Consider the following 14257-nt stretch of genomic DNA (forward strand, 5'->3'; position numbering starts at 1 on the left):
GCAAGTCAATTAAGAACAAATTCTTATTTACAATGACGACCTGGCCAGTGACAACTTTAACCAATCAAAAAAGATTTGGACTCAAATCTGCAGCAACAACATTGAAACAGGGTTTTGATTGTAGATACTGCTCCCGATCAAATGTAATGTAAGTAGTTACATGGAATTACAGTCCCCTCTCCCTCCAACGATAAATTATTCACTTCTCTGCTTGCCCCTAGATTGTATCCCATTCAATTCAAGAATAGAGAATTGATAGGAAAATTCATTGACCTGTGATCTAGCTTAACTGTGGCTTTAGCTATAAAGAGATTGATTTTAACTGTAATACATGTGATGGTAAAAAAACACAAGGCTGAAGTTCATAATCTTCTTAAAGATTCCCCCAATCACAGGAGATTACCATGGATGCATGCTGCTCTTGTTTTGATATGCCTCAGGGGCATGCAATTGGATGAGGGGGAAATGCCGGTAGATAGAATGACTGTACCAGCCATTTGACTTGACTTACTGCGTCACGGCTCCACTGTTATACCTGCCCTGCAGATAAACACTAAAAATACATCCCTCTTAATCTTCTTAAGGGAGTGAGTAGGAGTTAGTCTCGCAGTGCTTGACGGACAACACAAACACATGCACACACACATACAATGTTACAAAGTCTTAGAGGTCAGCTTAATACCTGAGACGGTTCAAAGGGTGTTCGCGGTTTTCGGCTGCTTTAACTGTTCGGCCGCCCTACCGTTCCTGTGTTCTGCTTTGCCATACAGCCGTCCTACTGTTCCTCTGGTTCTTGCAGTCCTTCAGCAGTCCTTCTGCATGGTTTCTAATTTGCAGTCAGTTTGCAACCCTCGTTGCTGGGCCGAGACCTTTGTTAGTATCGACATGCCAAACCTCAGCAGCCTGGGCAAGATCTGTGGCTCCAGCCGGGGCGAGGATATGGTGGTGATGGACAGAGCCAAGCGCAAGAATTCGGTTAGGCGCATGTCGATTATTGAGGATGGTCAGATTGCTGAGGTTCTCTACCTGATTCCGAAACAATCAATGATGGAGCAGCTTCCCTTCCTGAACCCCAACGATTATATCCTGTGTGAGCGGATGGTAGGCATGCCGCCAGACATGGGATCAATTGGACCAGGTAAGGGATTGCTCATCTGCCTAGTGTTGCCACCATTCCTATTTGGTCTGGAGACTGGGTTTGTTCTCCTGAAGGTGAGCGATAAAGCTATTCAGTTAGATTGTCTTTGAAATTAATTGCTGTGATGTGAAAAGTTTTAGGACAATTTGGTAGCACTTTATTTGGTGAGTTGTACTCGTTCAACTTTCAACAAATTGTTCTATTAACTATCCACTAACCCTAACCTTAATCCTTACCCTTACCCTTACCCTTACCCTAACCCCAACCTGGCCCTAACCCTAAGAAGATGCATATAAATAGAGTGGCAGTTTTCAAATCTGTAAAGGGAGTCACCAAATAACATTAGAACAACTTTACCTTCAATCTCCCAGATTGAGTTTGGTCCGAGTTGGCAACCCTACTGGAGTGGTGGAGAGAAATTAGTGAAGAAAAGAGATTGGGACAGTGGAAGGTAACAGAAGGGGAGATAACATTGAGAAAGGACTCCTATTTTAAGACATTCTTGAATAGTGTAAGAGAGAAGGAACTGGGAACCAAGAGTAGAGGGAGTATTGAGGAGTGAGGAAAATAATGTGTAGACTGGAGCGAGGAAGAGAGAAGATAGGGAATGGGAAATACATTTTATTTTGGGTATGTTGAATTGACTATTTCTAATATAAATCTAAGTGCCAGTGTGATGCAGAGAACTTTAGTAAACTATTTACAGGTAATATTTACAAGGAGCAGATCAGTCTATAGTATACAGTATATAACATCAGGACGCGCAACTGCAATGCGCTTCGACTACAAGTATCTTCATCAGTCAAAATACAAATGCCAAGGTAATTATATGTGGGGACTTCCCAATTTGAGCTCCGTTTAATGTGCAGACATGTTAGTCTGTGGAGTCAATGTTGTGGGCTCTAGAGAATAGAATACAGTGGCTTGCGAAAGTGTACACCCCCCCTTGGCATTTTTCCTATTTTATTGCCTTACAACCTGGAATTAAATTTGATTTTTGGGGGGGGTTGTATCATTTGATTTACACAACATGCCCACCACTTTGAAGATGCAAAATATTTTGGGGGAGAAACAAACAAGAATAAGACAAAAAAACAGAAACTTGAGCGTGCATAACTATTCACCCCCCCCCCAAAGTCAATACTTTGTAGAGCCACCTTTTGCAGCAATTACAGCTGCAAGTATCTTGGGGTATGTCTCTATAAGCTTGGCACATCTAGCCACTGGGATTTTTGCCATTCTTCAAGGCAAAACTTCTCCAGCTCCTTCAAGTTGGATGGGTTCCGCTGGTGTACAGCAATCTTTAAGTCATACCACAGATTTTCAATTGGATTGAGGTCTGGGCTTGACTAGGCCATTCCAAGACATGTAAATGTTTCCCCCTAAACCACTCGAGTGTTGCTTTAGCAGTATGCTTAGGGTCATTGTCCTGCTGGAAGGTGAAACTCTGTCCAGAGTCTCAAATCTCTGCAGACTGAAACAGGTTTCCTTCAAGAATTTCTATGTATTTAGCGCGCCATCCATCTTCCTTCAATTCTGACCAGTTTCCAGTCCCTGCCGATGAAAACATCCTCACAGCATGATGCTGCCACCATCATGCTTCACTGTGGGGATGGTGTTCCGGGGTGATTAGAGGTGTTGGGTTTGCGCCAGACATAGCGTTTTCCTTGATGACCAAAAAGCTCAAATTTAGTCTCATCTGACCAGAGTACCTTTTCCATATGTTTGGGAAGTCTCCCACATGCCCTTTGGCGAACACCAAATGTGTTTTCTTATTTTTTTTCTTTAAGCAATGGATTTTTTCTGGCCACTCTGCCGTAAAGCCCAGCTCTGTGTAGTGTACGGCTTAAAGTGGTCCTATGGACAGATACTCCAATCTCCACTGTGGAGCTTCCTTCAGGGTTAACTTTGGTATCTTTGTTGCCTCTCTGATTAATGCCTTCCTTGCCTGGTCCATGAGTTTTGGTGGGCGGCCCTCTCTTGGCAGGTTTGTTGTGGTGCCATATTCTTTCCATTTTTTATCATGGATTTAATGTGCTCCGTGGGATGGTCAAAGTTTCTGTATTTTTTATAACCCAACCCTGTCTATATTTCTCCAAACTTTGTCCCTGACCTGTTTGGAGAGCTCCTTGTTCTTTCATGGTGCCGCTTGCTTGGTGGTGCCCCTTGCTTCGTGGTGTTGCAGACTCTGGGGCCTTTCAGAACAGGTGTATATATACTGAGATCATGTGACAGATCACATGACACTAAACTAACGTCCACCTGTGTGCAATCTAACTAATTATGTGACTTCTGAAAGTAATTGGTTGCACCAGATCTTATTTAGGGGCTTCAATGCAAAGGGTATGAATACATATGCACGCACCATCAGTTTAAATTTTTCATTTCACTTCACCAATTTGGACTATTTTGTGTGGGTCCATTGTATGAAATCCAAATAAAAATCCATTCAATTTACCGGTTGTAATGCAACAAAACATGAAAAACACCAAAGGAGTTGAAGACTTTTGCAAGGCACTGTATACTTTGTTTTTCTGTATTTTGTACCAGTTTAAGGTCAACAAATGTTTTTTGTTTAACATTAAGATCATACTGCCCTACTTAGGGTAAATGGAAGCTCCTATTGTGCCTGGCTCAGCCTTATACAGTTTAAGGTACTTCACGTATCCCTTTTAGTAAGGCCAGATTGTCCAAATTCTACCCAAATTTTGATGGTACATGTGACAGGGGTAAAAGCTCCTTGGAAGACTTGACCCACATATTCTGGTCCTGTCCTTGTGTGGCAGATTATCGGTCCACTATATTTAAAACCCTTTCTGAAGCATTTGGTATAAAGTTGCAGCCATTCTGCAGAAATGGCTATTTTTGGAGTACCAAACTGTCACGGCCGTCGTAGGGAGGAGACCAAGGCGCAGCGTGGTATGCGTACATTCTCTTTAATATAAGAATGAACACTGAACAAAACAACAAAAACAAACCATGAAGCTATACAAAGAGTGCTGAACAGGCAACTACACATAGACAAGAACCCACAAAACCAAAAGGGAAAATGGCAACCTAAATATGATCCCCAATCAGAGACAACGATAAACAGCTGCCTCTGATTGGGAACCAATTCAGGCCACCATAGAAGTCATATGCCTAGACTTACCAACACCCCTAGACATACAAAAAACCCTAGACAATACAAAACAAGCATACCCACCCTCGTCACACCCTGACCCAACCAAAATAATAAAGAAAACATAGATAACTAAGGTCAGGGCGTGACATAAACAACAATCCTTCTTGGGAAAAATGTATCCTGGTTCTTTGGCCATATCAGATCTACAAATCACAATATGCTGGCTTGTCGTGATGTGCAGTTCATGAACAATTCTTTCTTTTCAACAAATCTTTTTACTGCCTCAAAGGTCATGATTTGTTTTTCTGAGTGACTCATTCATTGTAGACATTCATTTGATCTGCTGCCTGCAATGAATTCTACAGTAGGATTATTACACGCTCCTCCGATGACTCCAGATACTTGCACCGACCAACAACTGTCTGTCATTTATGCGCACAGGCAAAATATATCATTCTGCAGGCAGCATTGAGAATGAAAAGACTAGCAAATTTAAGTGGGTCTATGGTGTCAGGTAAGGTAGAGGTGATATGATCCTTAACTAGTGTGATAGAAAAATTACATATTTACCTTGTGTATTTGATATTAATGTTTAACAATTAATATTTAACTAATAGTAAGACATTTCTGTCTTGCTAGTGTCTGTGTTTTCATGGGCTCCACTCTAGTTCCCTGCAGCTAATCTGGGCGTATTATCACTGGAGATGGCTTGAGCTGACAAATGGGTTAAAGACTGAATTACATAGACAAGAATGTGTTTTACTAGAGATAGCTTAGGAGTAGAACAATCCCTCATTGTCTCAATCATCCTTGCATCTGGGAAACTAAGTCAGGGTGTGGTTAAGACAACAACCCACGTGCAGATAACGACAGGATGAAGCCAGAGTGGCTTATGATGCTCCTTGGTCTGCATGAGTGGGGTTTAACCAACCATGACTTGAGCATTATTAGTGTCAGCTATATATAGTACTCTGCATGTTTGTAAAGGTTAGGTTACTCAGTACAACACTCAAGGGTGGGGGGTCAACCAGCCTCATTATTGCAATAATTAATACATTTTAAAAAAATGTTTGAAGAAATTACAAAATCTCTCTCAGTATTGAATTTCCACAACACTAGCCACTCAAAGCAATTCATGATGACAGAAGTGCTAAGGGGTGATAATCATTTAGTTCAGTTACCTTTGCTTTCTTGGGTACAGAAACAATGGTGGACATCTTGGGGCAACAAGTGGGGACAGCAGACTGGGATAGGGAGAGATTGAATATGTCCGTTAACCCTCCAGCCAGCTGGTCTGCACATGTTCTGAGGACGCGGCTAGGGATGTCATCTGGTCCGGCAGACTTGCGAGGGTTAACACGTTTAAATGTATTACTCACGTTCGGCCACGGAGGAGGAGAGCTCACAGTTCTTGGTAGCGGGCCGCGTTGGTAGCATTGTGTTATCCTCAAAGCGGGTGAAGAAGGTGTTTAGCTTGTCCGGAAGCAAGACGTCGGTGTCCACTACGTGACTTGCTTTCCCTTTGTAGTCCGTGATTGTCTGTAGACCCTGGCGCATAGGTTTTGTGTCTGAGCCGTTGAATTGTGACTCCACTTTGTCTCATATCTAACATTTTGCCTGTTTCATTTCCTTACGCAGGGAATAACTACACTTTTTGTATTCGGCCATATTCCCAGTCACCTTGCCATGGTTAAATGCGGTGGTTCGCGCTTTCAGCTTTGCGCAAATGCTGCCATTTATCCATGGTTTCTTGTTAGGGTAGGTTTTAATAGTCACAGTGAGTACAACATCTGCTATACATTTCCTGATAAACTCAGTCACGGTATCCGTCAATGTTATTCTTAGAGTGTTACCCGATGTCACGTTCCTGACCTGTTTTCTGTTAGTTTTGTATGTGTTTGTTGGTCAGGACGTGAGTTTGGGTGGGCAGTCTATGTTTTCTGTTTCTATGTTGGTTAATGGGTACCTAATATGGTTCTCAATTAGAGGCAGGTGGTTTTCATCTCCTCTGATTGAGAATCATATTAAGGTAGGTGTTTTCACACTGTTTGTTTGTGGGTGGTTGTCTCCTGTGTCTGTGTCTATGTTGCACCATACGGGACTGTTTCGTTCGTTCGTCGTTTTATGTAGTCATTTTCCTGTTCGTTCGTTCTGCGTTACATGTAAGTCCTTACGTTCAGGTTTGTCTACTCCGTTTGTTGTTTTGTTTAGTTTTAAGTGAAGTTCGTGTTTTCGTCTTTACTTTAATAAATATAATGTCAAATCACAAGTCTGCATTTTGGTTCGATCCCTGCTCCTCCTCTTCGTACGAAGAGGAGGAGGAACGCCGTTACACCCGAAATATATATTTAAACAAATATATTATTTCACCTTTATTTAACCAGGTAGGCTAGTTGAGAAAAAGTTCTCATTTACACCTGCGACCTGGCCAAGATAAAGCAAAGCAGTGCGACACAAACAACAACACAGAGTTACACATGGAATAAACAAACATACGGTCAATAATACAATAGAAAAAGTCTATATACAGTGTGTGCAAATGAGGTAGGATAAGGGAGGTAAGGCAATAAATAGGCCATAGTGGCGAAATAATTACAATATAGCAATTAACTTCTTAGCGCTAGGGATCAGATTTTATTTGAATTTTTTTTTAATAATGTGCCCAACGTAAACGGACATTTTCTCTGGCCCAGATCGTAGAATATGCATATAATTTACAGATTAGGATAGAAAACACTCCAAAGTTTCCAAAACTGTCAAAATATTGTCTGTGAGTATAACAATACTTATTCTGCATGCGAAAACCTGAGAAAATGTAACCCGGAAGTGATATATATATTTTTTTATCTGTGTTTCCTGTCCCGTCTATCCTCCATTTAAAGGGGTATCAACCAAATTCCTTTTCCAATGGCTTCCTCAGGCTGTGACCAGGCTTTAGACATAGTTTCAGGCTTTTATTTTGAAAATTAACAAGATTTTTCAAAAGTAGTCCGGTGTCCTCTGAATGTTTCCTGCGCGCGAGAGAGGGGCACCCCATTTTCCTTTTGTCTCTTAATGAATAGGTTATGGTCCGGTTGAAATATTATCGATTATGTTTGTTAACCTTTCTGAACCACCCATCCCGGATCCGGGATTATTGTCATCAGCAACGCTGAATAGCATAGCGTAGCATAGCGCCACAGGTAAATAATATTACTAGAAAATATTCATATTCATGAAATCAACAAGTGCAATATTGCAAAACACAGCTTAGCCTTTTGTTAATCCACCTGTCGTCTTAGATTTTGAAATGATGCTCTACAGCGAAAGCAATACAAGCGTTTGTGTAAGTTTATCGATCGCTCGGCAAAACAATAAGTACACTTAGCATCAGGTAACTTGGTCACGAAAATCAGAAAAGCAATCAAATTAATCGTTTACCTTTGATGATCTTCGGATGTTTTCACTCACGAGACTCCCAGTTAGACAACAAATGTTCCTTTTGTTCCATAAAGATATTTTTTATATCCAAATACCTCCGTTAGTTTGGTGCGTTATGCCCAGGAATCCACCYGAAAGAGCGGTCARGACAACGCAGACAAAAATTCCAAATTATATCCATAKTGTCCACAGAAACATGTCAAAKGRTTTTTATAATCCATCCTCATGGTGTTTTTCAAATATCTATTCGATAATATATCAACCGGGACAGTTGGCTTTTCACTAGGACCGGGAGTAACAATGGCTGCCTTTCTCTTTTYCYKACAACTCACTCTGAGAGCCCCCACCTATCCACTTACGCAATGTGGTCGTTCACGCTCATTCTTCAAAATAAAAGCCTGAAACTATGTCTAAAGGCTGTTGACACCTTAGGGAAGCCAGTCTTTGAGGACTGTCGTGGTGTCAGCTTGAGGGGGAATATACACGGCTGTGACTATAACCGAAGAGAATTCTCTTGGGAAGTAATATGGTCTGCATTTGATTGTGAGGTATTCTAGGTCGGGTGAACAAAAGGACTAGAATTTCTGTGTGTTATAACAATCACACCATGAGTGGTTAACACATTCTATGCTTGCTTCGAGGCAGAATATCGAGCCATCCAGGAAGACCCACATCAAGGCCAGCATGCCAAGCGTACTGGACCAACTTCGATTTGCCTACAGCTGTAACAGATCCACAGAAGCTGCCACTTCCATTGCTATTCACACAGCCGTAACACATCTGGACAAGCGAAACACCTATGTGAGAATGCTGTTCATTGACTACAGTTCAGCAATCAATACTATTGTTCCCTCCAAGCGCAAAACACCAAGCTCAGAACCCTTGCCCTGGACACCAACCTCTGCAACTGGACTTCCTAATGGGCAGACCACAGGCTGTGAGGACTGGCAACAACAACTCCAAACTGACTCTTAACACAGGGGCCCCCTAGGGGTGTGTAAAAGGTGGCAGAGCTCGAGGTCGCCAGGCTGCTCATCATTGCACACACTTGTCACCATCGTTACGTGCACCAGCGCTTCGTCGGTCTCACCTGGACTCCATCACATCATTGATTGCCTCCCCTATATCTGTCAATTCCTCAGTTTCATTCCCGTGTCTACATTGATGTTGTTTTGTTTCGCTTGTCCAGAGACTCTTCTTGTTTAGTTTCATGTCTATTTATTATTAAATCCTTTACCCTGTACTTGCTTCCCGTCTCCCAGTGTCTGTGGTTACGGAATCGTTACAGGGTTCTCAGTCCTCTGCTGTATTCTCTGTTCAACCACGACTATGTAGATTTGCATGACACCAACTCCATCATCAAGTTTGCTGACGACACTACGGTTGTAGGCCTGATAAACAACAACGTTGAGTCAGCCTATAGGGAGGAGGGAAGCGAACTGGCATTGTGGTGTCATGACAATGACCTCAATGTCAGCTAAACAGACTAGCAGAGGAAGGAACATGCCCCAATCCACATCAACGGGACTGCAGTAGAGAGAGTGATGAGTTTTAAGTTCCTCTGTGTCCACATCACCGAGGACTTGACATGGACTAACAACACCACCACTCTTATCAAGAGGGCGTAACAGCGTCTCTACTTCCTAAGGCAGTTGATGGAATTCAGTATAACGCCCCGGATCCTCTCCAAATACTAAATGCTGCACCATCGAGAGCATCCTGACCATCCTGACCGGTTGCATCATGGCCTGGTATGGGAATTGCTCTGTCCACAACCACAAGGCCCTCCGGGATATCTACTCGAAAGGGTACCTGAAGAAGTCACCCAGCATCATCAAGGACCCCACACACCCCAGCCACAAATTGTTCTTTCCCTTACCGTCGGGCAGACAGTATTGGAGCATGAGGTCTGATACCAGCAGGCTTAGAGATCAGGCTTTCTATCTACAAGCCATCAGGCTGCTGAACACTTGAACTGGACTGACCACCTGCTCTGATTTTCCGCACCTTAGCACTCATGCACACACCCACACAGATATATATACACACACATATACATTGATACTACACACACATCACAACTGCTGCTACCAGACTCTTATTATACTGCTCAGTTTATACACGGCCCCCCATCCCCCCTTCTCCAATACACATGCAAATATTGTAAATATTTCTTATTGTTGTTGCATTGTCAAGAAAGAACCTGCAAGTACACATTTCAATAGACAATGCTATACATGCGTATCTTGTACATACAATTAATAAAACTTGGAACTTGAGTCAAAAAGGGTTTAGCCAGTAAGAAGAGTCAAATTTCCCATCACTACTGGCTTGTGTAGTGAACAGTAATTCCTATTGGAATCCAGCCAGATGATATTCAACAATTTGAACTTTTTCTCACCCACAACCTGCACTCAGAATGATTACTATGGTACAGTACCAGCTAATGAAGACTACATAAACCATCTAAACTGGAACAACCATTTCAGTAACAGGTGCATTAAGTCCAATCACTTACAGATTGGATTGGTTTAGAAAAATGTAAGATATGTATCTGTGTATAGGAAGAAAAAATATATATATCAATCAATGTGCATGTAGAAAAATATTCAAAAAATCAAGCTCTAACAAAGCATGCTGGGAACTATGATAATGATGCCCCTCAAAAAATCACCTCGAGAATGTTAACGGAAATGAACTCAACACAGTCAAGTAACAACAACACCACGCGGTGTTGGTTCCACTGTGATTGAAATAAAACTTCATATATTCACTGCAGTTGGTGTCAATTTCAATCCCACTGGTGTTAACTCCACTAGAATCAACAATCAGATATAGCACTCACAACACGTTTAACACCCGCATGTTTGCTGTGTGTACAGGCACCACGTTTTGAACACAGTGATTTAAATAAATTTTAGGTGGCCGTGCTCACACCTGTCTGTTCTCTCCTCCAGTGTCCCAGGACCCTGCAGAGAAGCTGTGCATCCAGTGCTACAAATGTGGCGAGCCATGCAAGGGAGAGGTGCTGCGGGTCCAGTCCAAGCATTTCCACATCACGTGCTTTACCTGCAAGGGTGAGTATGTATATATATATGTGTGTGTGTGTGTGTGTGTGTGTGTGTGTGTGTGTGTGTGTGTGTGTGTGTGTGTGTGTGTGTGTGTGTGTGTGTGTGTGCGCGAGCGCGCTCTCTCACGTACATGTTTGTCTGTCCCTGGACCCGAATCTCACTTTCATTCCCAGTCTCTTTTCCTTGTCCAACTTTGAGGAATTTGCAGTGTATGCCCTTTGGTCCAATGCACAGGGAAGTCTTTAGAAAAGGTAAGATGTGGCGGATGGTTGGAACTCTTGCAATTTTTGTCACTTTGTGGTTACCGTCTTGTGTGAGTAGTGTGACCTCGAATGATTCATTGAATGGTAATCAATTGCGTTTACATGGCAACTTTCACCTGGTCTCAAAGGGTATACATTTCCTTACTTGAGATAGGTCACGTGCTATTCTCACCCAGAACGGGAACTATGGAATTTTCATTCCAAATGATCCCACTTACTATTTTTTTTATAATATATTTTTATTCACAGAAAATGGAAGACAAAACATTCAGAACTTGTAATCCCACAGTGACATTATTGCCCCTCAAGCCAGGGTTAACTCTAGAGGACGTCTGGTTAGTTTGTATTGTGGGCTGAGAGAGGAGATTGAAGGAAAGGCTAACATATATAATGTTTTTTTCAGTAATAATAATCAAAGTAATACAAATTCATCAGTTAAGTCAATTGTCAATCAATAGTATGATACAATATCAAATGTTCACTTCTTATAAACTATAATAATTTGTCTTGTGCTAACGGCAGTACAGTAGCGGCATCAAACAATGCCACTAAGACATTGCTCGTCCTAATAATTATATATTTATATATTTTTTAATTCCATTATTTTACTTTTAGATGTGTGTGAATTGTTAGATACTACTGCACTGGTGGAGGTAGGAACAAAAGCAATTCTCTACATACGCAATAACATCTGCATAATATGTGTATGTGACCAATAACATTTGATTTGAAACACCTTTACTAAAGACTGAGATCCATAACAAGCTGCCCAACTTGTAAGTACAACTACCTCAATATACTCACAAGTCAAGCAGATATTCAGCATCCAAAATAATATGAATTTTCTATCATTCTTCTCCTCTCTTTTATAATCAAATTGAGCTGCTTCCTAAGGAAACCCCCCATAAAGCGCTAACCACACTCCACTGTCTTCACAAATTTCAAAGTGATTGAATTGAGTTTCTCCTCTCTCTCTCGAGTCAACTAATTCCAAAAAAAAGCAGAACACCCCGAACTTACACAATAAGCAAATGTCAACTTGAGGTAACAAGACACTTGTCAATCTCGGTCGAAGTTCACTTTTGGTTCAGTCACTTAGCAACGCTCAGCATCAGAAAAGTAAAAGTCAGGAAGGAGTGTAAGCTCGCACACAGGCTCACCTCCACGCTCTTGACCTCTTCTTCAGCTTTAACAGGGTTACAAAGATGGTGTAGCAGAAGATGCTGATGCTGATGCCACCTAAACAGCCTTTCTCTTATTCCATCAACTGTTGCGCCAACATGGTCATTATACCACGTTCACCAGCAGTCTCCTTACAGCTTCTGTGGTATCTTAGGTGGTTCTGTTGTTTTACAGGATCTTGACAGAAATAAGATGATATTTGCCTGTGATAGAGAACTATTTGGTCTGCAACTAATTCACTCCTCGTATCCATAGAAATTACAATTAGTATAAGACCAAGACCATTGCTCAATCTGCCTTTATACTAACAAAACCTTGTCTTGCTCTACAAATCCTTACTGCTTACAAAAAAAGAGCTCAGTGCTTGTCTTGTTGAATTGCATATATTGAATGAAAAACTACCAAATACATTTCATGGTCACATTATTTATTGCGTTTGTGAAAGATTTTGAAAGACTGCATACGCCAGACTACGCTCATAATGCTTTGTCTATCCATTTTCATGGCAACCTCCTAAACAAATCCTAAGAGTCTATTGACGCACCTGTGCGTCAATCTAAGTAACATAATAAAAAAATCCCCATCAAAATCTGTCAGGTTCAACTAGAGACATCTATTTTTGCATGGGCTGCGCCTCAATCCACCACATCCGCCTATGTCGGCCTTTCACATCTGTGGTGGAAGGTTGCCTAGCAACAGCGGCGTTTGTCATACCATGAGACATACTGAAAATCGGTCTTCTCACGAAAACGTCAGTAGCGTCCGAACGGCTAATATTACCACTCTCAGGAAAGAGGAGACTCTCTCGAACTCGGCGGTGTTCTCCGTTTTTGCTCTACATTTCACGGGATTCTTGTGAAGGTAACCCATACAGATGAATGGAAGTATGGAGGTAGTTTTGTGCCAACAAAAATAAAGCGTCCAAAAAAACATCATAAGAAAATCATAAAAAATATTCCCTGAGCTTTCTTATATCTTCCAGATATAATGTAGACACTTCAAAACCATATTCCTTATTATTTATTTTTAACTTTAATGATCCATGATATAACCATCGTAAAACAATTCCGTATGTTAGCTTATAGGTTTTAAAGTCCCATTCTTGTGCGCAGATTCAGGAATTCAGACAGTACTGTTGGAGCTTGTATGGAGATGGATAGCATTTCCCCTCCAGAAATCTGTCTCTATGTGTCTGTGTGTATGTGTGTGTGTGTGTGTGTTTTGTGTGCATGCCTGTCTAAAACCACAAAGTCTATTTGTGTCCTTCTGGGCCCCTCGACCTCCAGGGCTCTGGGAAGCCTGCCATAATCCCTCTATCACAATACCAGTGGCCGGTGTGACCTGCATTAGCAATTTCCGCTAATGGCTGACGACACCTCCTTCCCCCCCAAAAATAAGTAATTTACCATTACCCTGAACTTCCAGAGAGGCACTAGTGCATCCAATTGTACACTGTAACGGAAAACTGTAATTGATATGATAATTTTGGGTATTATCAACAGTAAAATACTCTGAAACATATTACTGCAGCATACTGTAAATTATGGTGCATTGTGGGAAAATTGTATATAAATGATCAACATTTGAAAACAATTACCTTTCCTCAAATGTCAAACTACCTGGAAGTCTGAAAAGATAGACGGAGTGGGCGGGGATCTAACCTTGACTGGTGGTTCTTTAAAAATGCCTATGTCAAGCAACATGGACGCAGTGTTGCAGTGAGATTCTCAAGCAAATTTGCTGATACACAAAAGAACTCAAACAACATTGAAATGGCATGCAACATCCAATCCTGTAATACATCACATCATGGTTTCACAAATTACTTGTTTACAGTGCCTTGCAAAAGTGTTCATCCGCCTTTATGTTTTTCCTATTTTGTTGCATTACAACCTGTAATTTAAATTTAAATTGATATTTATTTGGATTTCATGTAATGGACATACACAAAATAGTCAAAATTGGTGAAGTGAAATTAAAAAATAAGTTGTTTCAAAAAATTCAAAAGAATTTAAAACGGAAAAGTGGTGCGTGCATAAGTATTCATTCACCTCCTTTG

General features: G+C 41.3%; 1 protein-coding gene across 2 annotated transcripts in view; it reads left to right on the forward strand.

Annotated features, from left to right (window-relative positions):
- Positions 1 to 486: 486 nt before the first annotated feature.
- Positions 487 to 14257, forward strand: part of ablim1b (actin binding LIM protein 1b) — a 78539-nt gene continuing 64768 nt past the window's right edge. For both annotated transcript variants that reach the window (XM_024005190.2, XM_070448144.1), the window contains exons 1-2: positions 487 to 1138; positions 10640 to 10759. In XM_024005190.2, the coding sequence (XP_023860958.1) occupies positions 634 to 1138; positions 10640 to 10759 (625 nt within the window). In that variant the 5' untranslated portion in view covers positions 487 to 633. The remainder of the gene's footprint in view (positions 1139 to 10639; positions 10760 to 14257) is intronic.

Source organism: Salvelinus sp. IW2-2015, linkage group LG17 (genome assembly GCF_002910315.2).
Source record: "Salvelinus sp. IW2-2015 linkage group LG17, ASM291031v2, whole genome shotgun sequence".
In the NCBI taxonomy this organism is placed as follows: domain Eukaryota; kingdom Metazoa; phylum Chordata; class Actinopteri; order Salmoniformes; family Salmonidae; genus Salvelinus; species Salvelinus sp. IW2-2015.